Source organism: Indicator indicator, chromosome 27, assembly GCF_027791375.1.
Source record: "Indicator indicator isolate 239-I01 chromosome 27, UM_Iind_1.1, whole genome shotgun sequence".
Classification (NCBI taxonomy): domain Eukaryota; kingdom Metazoa; phylum Chordata; class Aves; order Piciformes; family Indicatoridae; genus Indicator; species Indicator indicator.
In genome coordinates, this window is record NC_072036.1 from 3307501 (window position 1) to 3326961 (window position 19461).

General features: G+C 48.2%; 1 protein-coding gene across 1 annotated transcript in view; it reads left to right on the forward strand.

Annotated features, from left to right (window-relative positions):
- Positions 1 to 12053: 12053 nt before the first annotated feature.
- The window catches only part of ECHDC1 (ethylmalonyl-CoA decarboxylase 1), a gene marked incomplete at its 5' end in the record, with an annotated part of 29469 nt that continues 22061 nt past the window's right edge, over positions 12054 to 19461 (forward strand). Inside the window, 2 exons of the mRNA XM_054393142.1 lie at positions 12054 to 12279; positions 18004 to 18146. Coding sequence (XP_054249117.1) covers positions 12054 to 12279; positions 18004 to 18146 — 369 coding nt within the window. The remainder of the gene's footprint in view (positions 12280 to 18003; positions 18147 to 19461) is intronic.

Genomic DNA, 19461 nt, shown 5'->3' on the forward strand with positions numbered 1-19461 from the left:
TTCTTTCCTATGAAGGTGGTGGAACATGGGAACAGGTTGCCCAGGGAGGTGGTTGAGGCTCTTTCCCTGGAGATATTCAAGGTGAGTGTTGACGAGGCCCTGGGCAGTCTGATCTAGTTGGGGATGTCCCTGCTGACTGCAGGCGGGTCATACTGGATGACTTTTGGAGGTCCCTCCTGCTCTGGACCATTCTATGATTTCTCCAACTAAACAGCCCCAGGGCTCTCAGCCTCTCCTCGTGAAAGAGGTGCTCTGTCACCCTCAAAGTCAAGAAGTTTGTTCTCATTTTTAGGTGGACTTTCCTGGGTTCAAGTTTGTGCCCACTGGCTCTTGTCCTATCACTGGGCACCACTGCAAAGGGGAGTGATAAGGGGTAAGGGGTCTTTAGTGCCTGCTTTCCCAGAGGATCCCATTCATCTGCTTCTTTTCCTACAGCCTTCATTTACACTCTGAGTGCTTCCTGTTCTACTCGTGTCCTATAGGATACAACAGAACAGAAGCAGAAGTGAGGCAAACTATTTTTCATGGAGGTGGAGGTCAGGTTTGTGCTACTTTCACTCCATGCTGCTAGGTGGCAATATGCTACCTAGAAAACCACCATCTTCACACCACAATCACACTCCTCTGCTTCAGACCAAGCCAGGACCTGCTGAGCATTGTCAACAAAGGAACGAGGCTTTCAGGCAAGAGCTTCAGTCACTGAGGTTTTCCAGAAACAAATGCAAGATGGAATCCTACCAGAAAAATCTCTCCTCTGGGAACCTAAGAGGAAAAATAAGAGGCAACCTCTCTGTTGCAGTATTTCTGCCGGCACTGGGAGCATTTTAATAAGGCTATGAATCCTTCTTTCTGCCACCTGGGAGCAGAGTATTTTCTGTTCTCACAGGATTCTCTTAATAATGCAAAAATGAAAATAATCTCTTCAAAGTGCAAAGATTTTGTTTGTTTGTTCCCAAATGTATGATTAATTGAAATCCTCTGCATGTTCAATCATACTATTTAATCAACCAGACCCAACTTCAGGACATTTGTGTTCACATGTGGGTTCAAACAAAAAAGAGCTTTAATAAAGGTGGAGAAGATTTATGTCCAGAGACACTGGAACAGGTTGTCCAGGGAGGTTGTGGATGTCCCCTCCCTGGAGATCTTCAAGGCCAGGTTGGACGACGCCTTGAGCAACCTTAGGCTGGTGGGAGGTGTTCCTGCCCACAGCAGGGGGGTTGGAATTGGATGACTTTTAAGGTCCTTTCAACCCAAACCATTCCATGGTTCTCTGGGGAGCCTTGGTCTCAGACTGGCAGCACCAGTGGAGCATTAATGGCTCTTCTCTGCTGCCCTGGTGTTGACAGTGTATCACCTGGAAGGGCAAGCATTGCAGAGAGCAGCCTCCTTGCTCCAGGCTGAATCCTCCTGACAGAGATGTGCATCCTAACCTGAGCAACCTCATGGTAGATGATGTTCTGGAATGGCAGGGAAATTAGCATCTTTAATTACACTGGCTTGGGCAGAAACTCTAGGCTCGTTTTTCAGTGATGAAGGTGACCAGTGCAGGAAACAAAAATAATAATGACCTGCTTGTGTGGCATTTGGCAACCCTGGGGTTAATGAGAATCTTCTGTGGCAAAAGTGCTTGGATTTAGCCTGGGCTTTTGGTGCCTGGGGTCACCCATAAGTGCATGTGGCAAGGAGCAAAGGGCACTGCTTTCCTGCTGCAGCTCAGGCTGTCTGTCTGCTGGCCCCTCTCACAGAATCCTAGCAAAGTGGGGTTGGAAAGGACCTCCAGAGATCATCTAGTCCAACCTCCCTGCTAGAAAAGGCTGCACAGAAATTTGCCCAGGTGAGGTTGGAATCTGTCCAGAGAAGGAGACTCCACAAGCTCTCTGGGCAGCCTGCTCCAGGGCTCTGCCACCCTCAATATAAAGTTCTTCCTTAAGTTCAAGTGAAAGCTCCTGTCTTCTAGTTTGCACCTGCTGTCCCTTGTCCTATCACTGGGTACCAATGAAAAGTGCCTAGCCCTGACCCCATCATCTCCACCCTTTAGCTGTTGATCAGCCCCTCTCAGGCTGCTCTTTTCCATGTTAAACAGCCCCAGGGCTCTCTGCCTGCTTTTGTAAGGTAAGTGTTCCAGTCCCCTCAGCATCTTTGAGGCTTCTCTGTTGGACTCCCTTCAGGAGCTCCCTGTCTCTCTTGAACTGGGCAGCCCAGAACTGGACACAATGCTCCAGGTGAGGCCTCATCGGGGCAGAGCAGGGTTAGAAGAGGACCTCCTTTGGCCTTACTGGCACCGTTCTTCTTAATGCACCCCGGGAAACCATTAGCCTTCTGGGCCACAAGGGCCCACCTGGAGGCCCACAGGCCCCCACCTGGAGTACTGCATCCAGTTCTGGAGCTCCTATTACAAGAGGGATCTGGACATGCTGGAAGGTGTCCAGAGAAGGGCCACCAGGATGAGCAGAGGGCTGGAGCTGCTCTGCTATGAGGACAGCCTGAGAGAGTTGGGGCTGTTCAGTCTGGAGAGGAGAAGGCTCTGAGGTGACCTTCCTGTGGCCTTCCAGTATCTGAAGATGGCTCCAAGAAAGCTGGGGAAGGACTTTTTAGGGTGTCAGGTAGTGACAGGACTGGGGGGGAATGGAACAAAGCTGGAAGTGGGGAGATTCAGGCTGGATGACAGGAAGAAGTTCTTCCCCATGCGAGTGGTGAGAGCCTGGAATGGGGTTGTCTAGGGAGGTGGTTGGGGCCCCATCCCTGGAGGTGTTTAAGGCCAGGCTGGATGAGGCTCTGGCCAGCCTGCTGTAGTGTGAGGTGTCCCTGCCCATGGCAGGGGGCTGGAACTGGATGATCCTTGTGGTCCCTTCCAACCCTGATTCTATGATTCTGTGATGAAGTCCTTGTCCACCAGCACTCACAGGTGGACAAACCTGCCCCAGGTCGCAGGGGCTCAGCTGAGCACCCCCGCTTCGCCCGGGGGCCTGGCTAGCACAGTGCTGCTTCCCGCGGGTGGGCAGCAGCAGACCCAGCGCGGAGGCCTGGGCCTCCTCCCGGCGCGTAGCAGGGCCCTGCACCCCGGCCCGTCCTGGCGCGGCGCCGGTTCCCGGCGGGGCCGCTTTCCCCGAAGCACCGACCGGCGCCGGGAAGGGGAGCAGCGGGGCCAGGTTAGTTCCCGGCCGCCGGCCTCCCATTCCCTCCTCGCCAAGCCTGGGGACCGCGGCGTTCAGCAGCTGCCGGGACGGCGAGGGCCGGGGCTGCGGAGACAGCTCGGGGCTGCTGCCGAGCCCTGCGGCTTTCGGTGGCTAAGAGCGGGCATGGGCTCTAGTCGGCGCTTCGGGCCGAGCAGCGGGCCCGGGCTCGGAGGCAGCTGCTGCAGCGGAGTGGGGAGGGATGCACGGCGCGGCCCGGGCGCTGCCGGGGGCCTGGGGCTAAGGCGAGGCCGTGCCGGAGCAGACGGCGGTGCTTGAGCCTGGAAACGTTCTGCGCTGCGAGCTCCCATTGCTGGCTCAGCCCCAGCCCAGAGACCTTGAGTCTTATTCCGGGTTCAGTTGGTTACTGCTCCCTGCCAGCCCTATGGAGCCCTTTCTTGCCGACTGATTTAAAATAATATGTTCTTTTTTTAATAGGCAATGGCAGACCCTCTAGCCTAGGTAGGACCAAGTGCTACAGTGCTCTTGTCAGGATCTGGGCATTGCACAAGGTGAACAGCAAGAAACCTCTGCTGGGAAAGGAATTTCCTCCTGTCCCTTCCCCTGTAGTTCGTGCATTCTTCCCGGAGTGATCCCATGCAGGATGCCTTTACTGCCCGAAATCAGGGTGTAAAGCCAAGGACCAGGTGTCACACTGTCCTGGTGTGCTTCTGCTAGTCCCTAGTTGCATTGCAGGGGAGCAGGAGGTAACACCCCTAAGAATTGAACTGCAGGGCTGGTTCTGACATCTGGATCGTAGAACGGTTCAGGTTGGAAGGGACCTTAAAGATCATCCGGTTCCAACCCCCCTGCCATGGGCAGGAACACCTCCCACCAGTCCAAGCTGCTCAAGGCCTCATCCAACCTGGGCTTGAGCACCTCCAGGGAGGATGCAGTTTTGCTGTTGCTGTCAGCAAGAGCATTATCTGCTAGTGGTGCTGGTAAGGAGAGCAACAGTAAAGAGTAATGTACTAAGTGGAATTCAGAATACTGAATTTACAGTGTTCAGGGCACACTAATCATGGTGACAGCATCAGTGTTTGTGGTTACAGCTAGAATGAATTCAGCCTGGTCTAGTGGGAGGTGTCCCTGCCCATGGCAGGGATGTTGGAACTGGATGATCATGGAATCATAGAATCAGTCAGGGTTGGAAGGGACCACAAGGATCATCTAGTTCCAACCCCCCTGCCATGGGCAGGGACACCTCACACTAGATCAGACTGGCCAGAGCCATGATCTTTAAGGTCCTTTCCAGCCCAAACCATTCTATGATCCTTAATGCTTTTTATGGTTTAGGATTTGGTGACTCAAAAGCAAACAGTGAATTGGTTGTGGTTGTTCCCATTTCTGTGAAGTTGTACATCTGTTTATTTTAAAAGTGTCTAAAATACACCTGGTGGGCTTTATGTGAACCTAAAAATAGTTTGTCTCACTGTTAGAGTTGGTCCTTTGCTGACAGAGCATGGAGAACCTCTTCAGATCAAAGCATTAAAAAGTAAAGGGTCTGCATGCCTTTTTTTTTGTTTTGCAGAAGATAATGAAGTTTTGCTCTCATCCTCTGCTGTGAAACTCAAGATCTTGTACACACCATGTGAGCAAAATCAAATGTTTTTAGGTAGTGCCATGTGTATTTATGGAAAGAATTCTTTTGTCAGCTCTTTTGCATCCCTGAATGCCATTATTGTTTTCTGGGCTTGGGTATGTTTCTGTTTGATTTCTTTACTAGGTCTTCAAAATAATTAAAATGTGTTTGAGAAAGAAAATAGAATTCATTAGTAACAGAGACAATTCACATCTGAACCTTAGCCTGCAGGGACCATTGAAAAAAATATTAACAAAGGGCAAGGAATTTGGAAAACACACAGCTTGTTATCCCCAGAATTGAGGGGAAGGAGAACGGGAAGGAGAAAAGAGATGTTAAGGGTAAGCCAGCTTCAACTGGAACCACAAACAAGAGGAGTTTTTACTTACAATATTCAAAGAGGGTTTTTCTTTTTTTCCCAGAGTTTATTTTTATTTCACATTTGCATGGCTTGAGGCCATTTCAGTTAATTAATTTGGACATCTCACTTGTTCTCTTAGCTCCTGGACAGCTAAATGTTTCTAATGCTGACAGCTAGAAGCAGGGTGGGAGGGCAACATTTTTGTTCTCCTTTTAACAGTAATGTACAAACTTTAAACCTATCCTTTATAATCCTAGATAATTCTAGAAACCTGCTTTTAAAGAAGTCACAAAGCTCTTCAATTATCTTTACAACTATCTTCTCACTGGAGAAGACCCCACCTAACTTGGTTGTCATGTAGGTACAGGGGCAACATAAAATTTGAGGAGTTCAGGAAGTTTGAGAACCACAGCTCAAAAGCATGAGCTGGAGGCAGGCTGCTGTTGCACATGGTAGGAGTTCCCTGCCTAGATGTCCTAGAGGAGGTATCTTTTCCTTCTTGGGGAGGCAGAATTTAACAGGCTTTGTTTAGTTTCTCTCTTGGTGAATCATGTTTTGTCAGCGTGTTTTCTGCTGCCTTTCCCCTGGCATGCTTGCTGCTTTCTCCTAGCTGTGCGGGAAAGCAAGCTGGAGAGGGGACTGCCCTCAGCTTGCTTCAGCTGGTAATGATTAGAGTGGGAAGAACCTGTCAGGTGAGGTGCTTAAGTTAACCCAACCCAGGCATCGCTGCAGGAAAGAAGAATGCATAAGTGGATGAGGTGGATGGAGGCTCTGTAGCCTTCAGGGGAAGGGTGGTGACAAGCAGCTGGCAGCAGTGGCCTGTTCACACAGTGCTGGAGGGGAACCCTGCAGATCAGACCTGCCTCCTGCATCTATTTTCTGTCTGAAGACAGGGTCCAGGGACTCCTCTTCATTATGAGACCCATGCTGTTGTCTTGCTTTGCATCCAGCCTGGCCCCCTTTGATCTCAGTGCTTCTGAATTCCTCCTCAGTCTAACACTGGGATTTATTTTCTTGCTTTTTTCCTTCTTTTCCCCACCAGCTCACTGTCTGAGGTTCCAGTCAGTTGGTGTTAACGATTTTCAGTTATTTTCAACCTACCTTTTTTTTGTGTGTACAGATGGATTATGTTCATGCTTTTGTTACGTTTCTCCTTCACTCCCTGCTCTTTCATCTGCTTTCACCTTGCAGGGTCACTTCTGCCAGCCCTCAGTATTGGGTTAGCACTCGCTTTCCATTATTGAGTCACTGGGAGAACTCAGTGAAGCATACAACAGTTAGGGTCACTGCTCTCGAGTACAGTGACTGGTAAGACACACTCAGGATTCAACAGTGAATCATATCATCATCATCATCATCTTGAAGGACATGGAACTGTTGGAGCAGGTCCAGAGGAGGCCACAAAGATGATTAGAAGGCTGGAGCACCTCCCCTATGGGGAGGATGAGAGAGTTGGGGCTGTTAAGCCTGGAGAAGAGAAGGCTCCAGGGAGACCTTAGAGCAGCCTTCCAGTACCTGAAGGGGCTACAGGAGAGCTGGGGAGGGACTTTTGACAAGGGCCTGTAGAGACAGGATGAGGGACAATGGCTTTGAGCTGGAAGAGAAGAGATTGAGACTGGGGGTTAGGAAGAAATTCTTTCCAGTGAGGGTGGTGAGACACTGGAACAGGTTGCCCAGGGGGGTTGTTAATGTCCCCTCCTTGGAGGTGTCCAAAGCCAGGCTGAATGATACCTTGAGCAACCTGGGCTAGTGGAAGGTGTCCCTGCCCATGGCAGGGAGCTTGGAACTAGATGGTCCTTTCCAACCCAAACCATTCTGCAATTCAGTTCACATCTTCAGTCCCTTTCTCCATGCTTTTTCTTTGCACTTCAGTGCTTGTCACTGAAATGGCAGCTGCTGGAGGTCTAGTCGAGATTATCTGTGCTTCTTGACCCATCAGCTGCAGTTGATGCCTTTGGCAGTGTCACAGATTGCTTTTCTAGGTGCCTTTTTGTTAGCTCATTTGAATGTGTTCTCCTCCCTGATTTTTCTCAGTGGATTTTGTATGTTAGATCCCTTTGTTGTGCTTTATCTCAGGGTACCTTCATCCAAACCCAGCAATTCAGCTGATTTTTTTTTTTTTTGCAGGTGACTCACAAGTCTGTCTCTGCATATCACACCTGCTGCTTCCTGCCTTGTGTGATGTACCAAAAGCAGATCACTCCAGCTTTTTCTACCCATTTTCTTTCTTCCCTGACTTCTGTCAATAATTCAGGTGCTATCTTTTGAGCCAGAATTGTCTCTACTTGTGTCTTTTAACTTGCTGATTATTTAGAAACATAGAATTGTCAGGGTTGGAAGGGACCTCAAGGATCATCCAGTTCCAACCCCCCTGCTGTGGGCAGGGACACCTCACACTAGATCAGGTTGCTCAGAGCCACATCCAGCTGTGTAGTGCAGTGTTTCTTGTTCGTGCCTGCAGCTCAGATGCTACTTTGAGCTCCCAGTGCCCACTTCCCTGGTTTGCCTTAGTTATTCCTTCTTTCCAGGTAATTGCTACATAACCATTGCTCTGGGCAGCTGTCTTTATACTGCAACTGGCATCACTGCTGCAGGCCAGGTGCTGGGTCCTGCACCTGGGTCACAACAACCCCATTCAGTGCTGCAGGCTTGGGGCAGGGTGGCTGGGAAGTTGCATGGCAGAGAGGGATCTGGGGGCGCTGGTCAACAGTTGGCTGGGCTTGAGCTGCCCAGGTGGACAAGAAAGCCACCAGCATCCTGGCCTGGGTCAGTAATAGTGTGGCCAGCATGACCAGGGCAGTGATTGTGCCCCTGTGCTGGGCACTGGTGAAGCCATACCTTGAATAATGGGTACAGTTTTGGGGCAGTGAGGTGCTGGAGCAGGTCCAGAGAAGGGCAACCAAGCTGGTGAAGGGTCTGGAGAACAGGGCCTGTGAGGAGCAGCTGAAGGACCTGGGGTTGTTAAGTCTGGAGAAGAGGAGGCTGAGGGGAGACTTCATTGCTCTCTACAACTCACTGGAAGGAGGTTGGCCACTTCTCCCAAGTAGCAAGTGATAGACTGAGAAGAAATGGCCTCAAGTTACACCAAGGGAAGTTTAGGTTGGCTATTAGGAAAAATCTCTTCATCAAAGGAGTCATTGGACACTGGAACAGGCTGTCCAGGGAGATGGTGGAGTCTCCATATCTAGAGGTGTTTAAAAGACATACGGATGAGGAGCTGAGGGATGTGGTCTAGCAGGTGTGCAGAGGCAGATGTTAGGTTATGGTTGGACTTGAGGACCTTAAGGGCTTTTCCAGCCAGGTGGTTCTATGACTCTAGGCTGCCATTTGGTATGGAGTATCTTAAGAGTAAAACTGAGGTTGCAAAAGTGGTAGTAAATTACAGTGGCAAATAGGAGGTGGGGCTTATTAGCCACCCTAAGAGTCTTCACAATTAGGCAATACTGCTGCTGGTGTTATCCTTATTTTAATTTATTTCTTATTAACATTTTTGAGAGCTGCATTTTAACCAGGCAGTTACCAGAGGCTTTGGGCAGGTGCCTGATGCCTACAGAGAAATGCATCTGTTGTGTCTGAAGTGTCTGCATGCAGACACATACATTGCTCCTGCCTGGTGGCTGTCATTCCTTTGATACTCAAGTGGTGCTCATTTTAACCCACACTGTGCTAGCCCACAGAGTTACACAATCAGTGCCAAATGGGATTTCAGCTGTTGGTTTATGTAAGGGGTGCAATAACTGTGGAATGAACTCCTATTGATGTCCATACCAGAGGCTTATCTCTTATTTCTCATCAGTGATAAGTAAAGCTGTAGCACTTAAAGCATTTGGAAGACTCTAATTGCCTGCAGCTTTGTTATTTCTATCCTGACAGGTTGGGCTTTTTTTCACTGTGCCTAAACATGTGCTGCAGATGTTAATGGGTGCAGCATGTCTGAGATGTTCAAATCAGACTAAGATTGCATTTCAGCAGTGTGCCCTTGTGGCTAAGAAGGCCAATGGGCTCCTGAGGTGCAGTAAGAGTATAAGATGAGGGAGGTTCTCTTCTCCCTCTTCTCTGCCCTGGTGAGAACACATCTGGAGTATTGTGTCCAGTTCTGGGCTCCATAGATCAAGAGGGACAAGGAACTACTGGAGAGAGTCCAGGAGAGGCTACAAGGATGGTAAAGGGACTGGAACATCTCTCTGATGAGGAGAGGCTGAGAGCCCTGGGGCTGTTTAGCCTGGAGAAGAGAAGGCTGAGAGGGGATCTGTTTGTAAATGTCTAAAGGGTGGGTGTCAAGAAGGGGCCAGGCTCTTTTCACTGGTGTCCTGTGATAGGTCAAGGGGCAGTGGACACAAACAGGAACTCAGAAAGTTCTACCTTAACAGGAGGAAAAACCGCTTTGCTGTGAGGGTGCTGGAGCCCTTGAGCAGGCTGCCCAGAGAGGTTGTGGAGTCCTTCTCTGGAGACTTCCAAGCCCCATCTGGATGTGTTCCTGTGTGACCTGCAGGGTGATCCTGCTCTGGTATGGGGGTTAGACTCAATGATCTCTAGAGGTCCCTTCCAAGCCCTACCATTCTATGATTCTATATCTAAATATATGTAATTGTATTAAACTGACAATCTGAACATTTTGCTGTAATAAACATGGCTTAGAATCATAGAATCAGTCAGGGTTGGAAGGCACCACAAGGATCATCCAGTTCCAGCCCCCTGCCATGGGCAGGGACACCTCACACTACATCAGGCTGGCCAGAGCCTCATCCAGCCTGGCCTTAAACACCTCCAGGGATGAGGCCTCAACCACCTCCCTGGACAACCCATTCCAGGCTCTCACCACTCTCATGGGGAAGAACTTCTTCCATATGACCAGTATGAATCTCCCCACTTCCAGCTTTATTCCATTCCCCCTAGTCCTGTCACTACCTGAGATCCTAAAAAGTCCCTCCCCAGCTTTCTTGTAACCCCCTTCAGATACTGCAAGGCCACAGGAAGGTCACCTCAGAGCTTCTGCTCTTCAAACTGAACAGCCACAATTCTCAGTGTCTTCTCATAGCAGAGGAGCTCCAGCCCTCTGCTCATCCTGGTGGTCCTTCTCTGGACACCTTCCAGCATGTCCATAGCCCTCTTGTAATAGAGGCTCCAGAACTGGACACAGTACTCCAGGTGGGGTCTCACCAGAGTGGAGTAGAGGGGGAGAATCACCTCCCTTGACCTGCTGGCCACACTGCTCTTCCTGCATCCCAGGCTCTGGTTGGTTTTCTGGGCTTGGCTTCTTCTACATCATTTTGTAGGTTACTGCAATGTCTTCTTTTTTTTTTCCCTGCTTTCACAGTCAGTAAAAAAAAAAAAAAAAATCAACCAGACTCGTGGTATGGATTGTGAGTGCTCTGCTGATTGAAATTTTGGATGTTGTTTGTCGGAGATGAGTAGTAAAAAAAAAAATTCCTTTTCGTTGGAGAGAGCTGCAGCTTAAATCTCCAGCTTTTCCTAAATGGTTAGCTTTCTCAGGCTGAGCTGTTCAAATAATCTTGTTTGGATTAAAAGTTAAATAAATAAAGAAATCCCTGAGTACTGCCCAGTACTGTAAGAGATGGTTTTAAGCCAGATAATTCAATGCTAATACCTTGCCTGAGTCATTAATCATGAATCATGATCAGCAGGCAGTGATGTCCAATTTGTTTTCTAATCCTGCACTTGCTGATGCTCTTTATTACCATAGTGATAATATTAAAGAGCTCTTCATGCAGGGAACCACGAAGCTGAAAATGACAGGCTTGTTTTTTTTTTTCTTTTTTTGTGGGTGTGTGTGTAATAAAATTCCCATATTTTAAATCTGTTTGGCTCTGTACATTTTTTTTTTAGGTTTTTTTTTTCTTTGACATGAGAAATGTAGGTAGTATGAGAGTGATGAAACGAGCAGCTAAGCTGGTGAAGGGCTTTGAACACAAATCTTGGGGTTGATTAGTCTGGAGAAGAGGAGGCTGAGGGGAGACCTCAATGCTGCTCTCTGCAACTCCCTGAAAGGAGGTTGGAGTGAGGTGAGAGTTGGTCTCTTCTCACATGCAACAAGTGACAGGACAAGAGGAAACAGCCTCAAGGGAGGTTCAGGTTGGATATTAGAAAAAAAATTTCTTCCCAGCAAGGGTTCTCAGGCACTGGCTGCCCAGGGAGGTAGTGGAGTCCTCATCCCGGGAGGTATTTAAAAGCTGTGTGGATGTGGTGCTGAGGGATGTGGGTTAGTGGCAGTGAGCTCTGGGTGAGTGGTTGGACTTGATGATCCCAAAGGTCTCTTTCAACCTCAACAATTCTATGATTCTGTGATTCTTTTACAAAGGCTTGTCATGCCAGGATGGGGGGCAGTGGGTTTGAGCTAGAAGAGGGGAGATTGAGACTGGAGATTAGGAAGAAATTCTTTCCAGTGAGGGTGGTGAGACACTGGCACAGGTTGCCCAGGGAGGCTGTGGATGCCTCTTCCCTGGAGGTGTTCAAGGCCAGGTTGGATGAAGCCTTGAGCAACCTGGGCTGATGGAAGGTTCATGGCAGGAGGGTTGGAACTAGGTGGTCTTTAAAGTCCCTTCCAACCCAAACCATTCTATGAATGTATGAATACCTGAGATGCCTCATGAATTTCTTGAGTTTCTTTCATGTTCTGCATAGAAATACTTTTGGGTATTTTTCACACAAAAAGATGCTGAGATGTTATTTTTTTGGCTTAGCTACTAAGATCACTTCCTGAAGCTTCTGTTGGCTTTGTGGGAGTAGAGTCAAGGCCATAATTTTGTAAATACACTCTGCAGTGATTTCTCTAGAATTTTGTGGTTGCAGCCCCTTTATATTAGTTTCTACTGTCCTGCGTCTTTGTCAGAGGACTGAGGTGCATGTCCAAGGAAATTTCTTGATTTTTATTTATTTATTTATTTATTACCCCTTCTCTCCTCCCCATTTATTTTCAGAAATGGCCATTTCACTGTGGAAGAACTTACTTCAGACTACAAAGAAAAGGATTCTGCAGCAGAGAAGGTTGGGCCTGTACAGTAGTGCTGATGGTTATGAGGAGGGATCAATAAAGAAGAAACTTCAGCAGTTTGCTGGTGGATCCATCAACCTTTCCAAAGAAGACAATGGCATTGGAATACTTACTTTGAACAACCCAAGGCTAATGAATGCCTTTACAGGTATTGATTACTTGATGGGATTTCTGATTCCTTGGGTTTTTTTTTTCTCCTTAAGTTACTCATATTGCACAGAATTGTCAGGGTTGGAAGGGACCTCAAGGATCATCCAGTTCCACCCCCCTGCCATGGGCAGGGACACCTCACACTACAGCAGGTTGCTCACAGCCACCTCCAGCCTGGCTGCAAAAACCTCCAGGGACGAGGTTTCCACCACCTCCCTGGGCAACCTGTGCCAGTCTCTCACCACCCTCATGGGGAAGAATTTCTTCCTAACATCCAATCTGAATCTACCCATTTCTAGTTTTGTTCCACTACCCCCAGTCCTATCACTCCCTGACACCCTAAAAGGTCCCTCCCCAGCTTTCTTGTAGTAACCCCCTTCAGAAACTGGAAGGCCTCCTCAGAGCCTTCTCTTCTCCAGATTGAACAACCCCAAATCTCTCAGGATGTCTCCATAGCAGAGCAGCTCCAGCCCTCTGCTCATCCTCATGGCCCTTCTCTGGACACCTTCCAGCACCTTCTTGTAATAGAGGCTCCAGAACTGGACACAGTACTCCAGGTGGGGTCACAGCAGAGCAGAGCAGAGGGGGAGAATCATCTCCCTCAACCTGCTGAGCACAGTCCTGCTCCTGCGCTCTATCTCCTTTCATTTTGCTCTGGAACCATAAAGGATATTTTGAGGGCAGTAGGAAGATGCCAGCTTTGTGCAGAAAGTGTGAGTTTATTTTTGTTCTTTATCTGAAGCCATCTGAAGCCATATCTTAAGCTTCTGTAATTTGGTCTTTTGCAGTCCCTCAAACAGGCTTCCATTTCTTCTTCATTTGCCTTATGTCTTCAATACCAGTGACTGGTTAATTAAATATCCCATGAGCAGCTCAGGAATCTGTTTGGTGTGCTGGGCAATGCTTAGCTATCAGAACCAAGTGCCCTGTTTTATTAGTCTTGTATTATGAGAGGCTTTAGATCCCCAGGACAGGTATATTTGCTGTCTCTCCTTAACTTTCTAGAACACACCAGTTCATGTGATTCCCTTCCAGCATAGGTGGCACAGGTTCAGGGTCTGCATCTGCCAGAGCAGGAGCTGTGCATAAGCATTTACTGTAAGAATGCCATTAACAGGCAGAGGGTTGGAGCACCTCTGCTGTGAGGATAAGCTGAGGGAGCTGGGACTGTTCAGCCTGGAGGAGAGAAGACTCTGGGGAGACCTTAGAGCTGCCTTCCAGCACCTAAAGGGAATCTGCAGGAAGGCTGGAGAGGGACTTTTCATAAGGGTGTCTAGCAATAGGACAAGGAGGAATGTTTTGAAGCTGAGGTTTAGACTGAATCTCGGGAGGAAGTTCTTCAGTATGAGGGTGGTGACAGAATGGAACAGGTTGCCCAGGGAGGTTTTCGGATGCCCCCTCCCTGGAGGTGTTCAAGGCCAGGCTGGATGAGGCCTGGAGCAGCCAAGTCTAGTTGGAGTAGATAATCTCTGAGGTCCCTTCCAACCAAAACCATTCTGTGATTGTGAAAGGGATACATTTGTGTTCTCTTGCTAATGAATCACCCTTTTTTCTTCTTTTTTCTTTTTTCTTGGTGTGCTTTCCTGCCCAGTTCTCCCTGTTCCTTTGCTGTCAGCAAATCTGTTTACAGCTCACTAGCAAAGGGTAGAGCTGTTTGCATGAAGAATGTCATCTGCTCTGCCCACTAATGACTGCTAGCTGAGAGGAAGGGAGCCTAATAGAACATGGTGGTAATGCACCTAGCTGTGTCTGCAGCTTCTGTTTCCCTTTTACAATCTGATGTGTAAAATCATTACCTAATGTAAGAAGGTGTAGCTAAACACTGTTAGCACAGGGATTGCCTTTCTGAAGGCCTCCCTGTCAGCACATGTTATTATCCACTCCTAATTGCATTTGCTTTTTCTTGTAGCCCCCTTCAGATACTGCAAGGCCACAAGAAGGTCACCTCAGAGCCTTCTCTTCTCCAGACTGAACAGCCACAACTCTTTCAGTCTGTCCTCATAGCAGAGCAGCTCCAGCCCTCTGCCCATCCTCATGGCCCTCTCTGGACACCTTCCAGCATGTCCAGATCCCTCTTGGAACAGAGGCTCCAGAACTGGGTGCAGTACTCCAGGTGGGGTCTCACCAGAGCTGAGCAGAGGGGGAGAATCCCCTCCCTTGACCTGCTGGCCACACTTCTCTTGATGCAGCCCAGGCTCTGCTTGGCTCTCTGGGCTGCAAGTGCTCACTGCTGGCTCCTGTTGAGCTTCTCATCCACCAGCACCCCCAAGTCCCTCTCCTCAGGGCTGCTTTCCAGCCAGTCCCTGCCCAGCCTGGATTTGTGCTTGGGATTGCCCCACCCCAGCTGCAGGACCTTGCACTTGGTCTTGTTGAACCTCCTGAGGTTGGCTTGTGCTCACCTCTCCAGCCTGTCCAGGTCCCTCTGGATGGATCCCTTCCCTCCAGCCTGTCTGCTGCACCACACAGCTTGGTGTCATCAGCAAACTTGCTGGGGGTGCACTCAATGCCCTCAATGGCACCGACAAAGATGTTGAGCAAGAATTAGATGCTCTAGTAGCAAAGAGCAGCAACAAAAACCTGTGAGGAAGTGAGGAGTTGTGTCTTCGTTGCAGAGTCTGACTGGTATTTAGTAAATGAGCCCTGGGATCAGGCAGTCCTGGTTTAGGGGAGTGTGTGGAGCCCTGTGAAGAGCACTGCTCTGTTTTGCTGTCTGAGAGCCACAAAAATATGCTGTGGGAAATCTTACTGTGGCAGTTCATGAGATTACTCCTTTTCCAATGTTGTCACAATTTCAGTGAGCTGCAGTGTACTTTTTACTGTGCACCTCTGCTAGAGACTTTTGATATTCACAAAATCATAGAATGGTTTGGGTTGGAAGGGACCTTCAAGATCATCCACTTCCAGCCCCCCTGCTATGGGCTGGGACACCTCCCACCAGCCCAGGTTGCTCAAGGCCTCATCCAGCCTGGCCTTGAACATCTCCAGGGAGGAGACATCCACAACCTGCCTGGGCAACTTGTCTGAGATGTTCAAATCAGACTAAGGTTGCATTTCAGCAGTGTGCCCTTGTGGCTGAGAAAGCAAATGATCTCCTAAGGTGCATTAAGAGTGTAGGTCAAGGGAGGTTCTCTTTCCCCTCTACTCTGCCCTGGTGAGACCACAGTGTCTCACCACCCTCACTCTAAAGAATTTCTTCCTAATCTCCAGTCTCAATCTCCCCTCTTAGAGGAGGGAAATGATGATATCAGGGAGAGTACAAACAAACCCTATGGCTGCTGCAGAGGATGGGTGGCACAGGAGTTCATACAGCTCTTCATTTTAACATCACTGGCTGTAAACTGCAGCAAGCACTTGAACCTTTCACTTTTGTTGTGTATCAATTAATACCCTTCAGGAGAAGCACTGAGAGGGGTGGGATGTACAACCCCTAAACCTGTCCCAGCAGAGCCTAGATGATTTCATCAGCCAGAAGCTGTAGACAGCCCCCTCAAAAATAAATTCAGTTGCTGCTGTGTCTCAGAGCTTCTGGCTGGTGGCAGATGTGAATCTATATATACACATTCTCTTCCTTTAGAAAGCTGCAAAACATCATTAAACTGTTGAGAGAAATCCTATTTGCCAGGCATTTACTTTGCACAGCAGCTTTTTATCTCAAAGGAATTATTGTTTATTCTAAGCTTGATCAAACTCAGGGAACCAAAAGCAGAATAAAATGTGCTGGCAAATTGCTGAGGGGGCAGTGTGGAGGCTGTTAGGCTTTTTTTAGTTTTCTTAATTGGAATCTGATAGCCACCTGTTGGAAATGGTCTCTTTGGAAACAAAATGCTAATGGTGGCAGTTTAAGCCTGGTGGAAGCAGTTTCAGCTCTTGCTGGACTAAAGTCGAACTTAATATAAAAGAGAAGGAAGTCAGGCTGCAGGAATTAGATAATGGTGATCATTTTATTTTCTGGAGTTGATTTTAAAGTAGTTATTCTCAGATTATAATTAAGATTCAAACAGGTTATTAGTCCAAGCAGATTGAGTTTGTGAAGAGGACAAACCTGTTGGTGTGCTCAGCGTAAGAAGGACGTGGAGCTGTTGGAGTGAGTCCAGAGGAGGCTGTTAGTCAAAGGTTGTCTGCCCAGTGATCCATCTCTGGTTCTGCAGAAGCCTCCCAGGAACATCTGGCTAAAAAGTGTGGAGGGAAACCCAAGAGACATCCTAGACACCTTTGGAAATGCTGAGCTGGGACCTCAGCAGCAGCTTTATAGCAGCAGAAAAATAAAAAGAGAATGTAGGAGGGATGAGGAGCACAGGGCCATGGTCTAAGAGTTGTGTACAGGGAGCTGTGAGGTTATGGTTGGACTCCATGACCTTAAGGGCTTTTCCAACCAGGTGATTCTATAATGATGATTCCTACTGATGATGATGATGATACAAGGATGATCCAAGGGCTGGAGCACCTCTGCTGTGAGGACAGGCTGAGGAAGCTGGGCAGGGTTCAGCCTGGAGAAGTCTCCAGGGGGACTTTAGAGCTATGTTCTAATACCTGAAGGGATCCTACAGGAAGGCTGGAGAAAGACTTTTCATAAGAGTGTCTAGAGATAGGACAAAGGGGAATGGTTTGATGCTGAGGGAGGATAGATTCAGACTGGATCTTAGGAAGAAGTTCATCAGACACTTTCTCTGGACACCTTCAAGACCTGCCTAGATGCATTCCTGTGTGACCTGCCCTAAGTGGACCCAAGGGGAGTTGGATTCAATGATCTCTAGAAGTCCCTTCCAACCCCTAGCATTCTGTGGTTATGTTTAAGCTAGAAATAAAAAGCTGGTCCTGCATAATCCATGTCTTTGGAGCCAAGGACATACTTTGTAAAGGCAGAAGGGGACCAGGGAGAGAATCAAAGATGGTTTAGAAGTATTTTTTTTTTGCCTCTTTCTCCTTGTGCTTTTGAAAGATAGAAGATACTTTGCTCCTTTTTCAAATATGTCTTTTGGCTGGGTACTTCTAAATATCTTTGTCCTCCAACATGATTTACTTTTTTCACCTTCAAGAATCTTTCATTAACATTGACTGGTGGTTGTACCTTGAGCCCACCTTGCACATGCTTGTATTTTGTTTTCTGGTGGTTCTTTGAGCAGTGTGAGATGGTGGGAACATCACAATGACCAGATGGACACATCTGGATTCATAGAATGGTTTGGGTTGGAAGGGATCTTAAAGATCATCTAGTTCCAAGCCCCTGCCATGGGCAGGGGTACCTCTTAACTAGACATTAATAAGATCCCCTCTCAGCCTTCTCTTCTCCAGACTAAACAGCCCCAGGTCTCTCAGCCTTTCTTCACTGGAGGGATGCTCCAGTCCCTTCAGCATCCTTGTAGCCTCCATTGGATTCTCTCCAGCAGGTCTCTGTCTCTCTTGAACTGGGGAGCCCAAAACTGGATACAGTATTCCAGGTGTGGTCTCAGCAGGGCAGGGTAGAGGGGAGGAGAACCTCCTTAGAGCTGCTGGACATACTGCTCTTGGTGGCCCCCAGGATATCATTTGCCCTCTTGGCCACAAGGGCACATTGCTGTCCCATGGAGAACTTACTGCCCACTAGGACTCCAAGGTCCTTCTCTGTGGAGCTGCTTTCCTGCAGGGTGATCACTTATCAATGATAACTTAGTTCTGATGGTGAAAAATACGATGGTGGTGATAATTTCCTGTTAAAAATGTTGCTTCTACTCTCTTGTGACAGGTACTATGATGGTGGAGCTCCAGGAGAAGGTAACTGAACTGGAAAACTGGAAGGATGGCAAAGGCCTTATCATCTATGGTGCAGGAAACACCTTTTGCTCAGGATCTGATCTGAATGCTGTCAAAGCAATATCCAACCCCCAGGCAAGTAGGTTTTGGAGAAAAATGAACTTTCTGAGATCCTTTTCAGCCAGAGATGTTGCAGTTTGCTTCTGTTCCAATTGTACATGCAAGTCACAGAATGGAGTTTTTTAATGGGTGAATAAAACCCCTGCTGGCAGCCCCTTTAAGGCATGGCTTAAGTGTTGTGCTAATTGACTCATAACTCTCAACTCCTACATTACTTAGGCTCTTCAGCCTTTTCTTTTACAAATGTCATTTCAGTCTCTCAGAGCAGTGGCTGGTGAATTCACACATCACATAAACTGTGCTTCACTGGTTTGACCTTTAGAAGCAGATCTGAGCAGAAGAGAAGGCTCTGGGGAGACCTGAAGGGGGCTACAAGAAGGCTGCAGAGGGACTGCTTGCAAAGACCTGCAGCGATAGGATGAGGGGCAATGGCTTAGTATTAGAGAAGAGCAGATTTAGGTTGGATGTTGGGAAGAAGTTTTTTACTATGAGTGTGGTGGAACACTGGAACAGGTTGCTCAGGGAGGTGTTTGAGGCCTCATCCCTGCAGATATTCAAGGTGAGGCTTGACAGGGCTCTGAGCAGCCTGATCTAGTGGAGGATGTCCCTGCTGAGTGCAGGGGGGTTGGACTTGGATGACCTTTGGAGGTCTTTTCAACCCAAACCATTCTATGATTCAAGTAATCACTTCTCATACATTCTAAAGCCAAAACCAAGGGTAAGTAACCTGACTGTTGTTAGAAAAAGCTTTCAGTTTAGTCAAAACTGGGTTTGGACCTGAATAAAATGGAAGGGCAGATGCAATTCTTGTGCTGTAGTCCAGTCAGGTGAGTCATGTGTGTGAGTGTGGGCTTGGAGAGGTCAGAACTGATGGCAGTTCTTCCCTCTTGACACCTGTCCTGACAGTTTTCACATGTGCTGCACATGTGTCTGGGGGGGCCAGCTGTGTGTGTCTGTGGGGGCAGTTCTGTCTGTGCTTCATAGCAATGTGTGAAACAGGACTTTGTCAGCTGCAGGAGAGGGAGGGTGGTCTTCCTGTGCTGCTCTTACACCTTGGGTTGCTGCTGTAGTAACTGGCATCTTGGTGCTGTTCTTTTTATGTGTTCATGTGGTCAAGTTTCAGGATTTAACCACCCAAACATTTAATTGACTAGTCCAGTAATAACACCAAATCACAGAATCAACCAGGTTGGAAAAGACCTCAGAGATCCTCAAGTCCAACCTATTATCCAACACCTAACACCTCCTGACAATTAAACCCTGGCTCCAAGTGCCACATCCAATCTTTTTATGAACACCTCCAGGGACAGTGACTCCACCACCTCCCTGG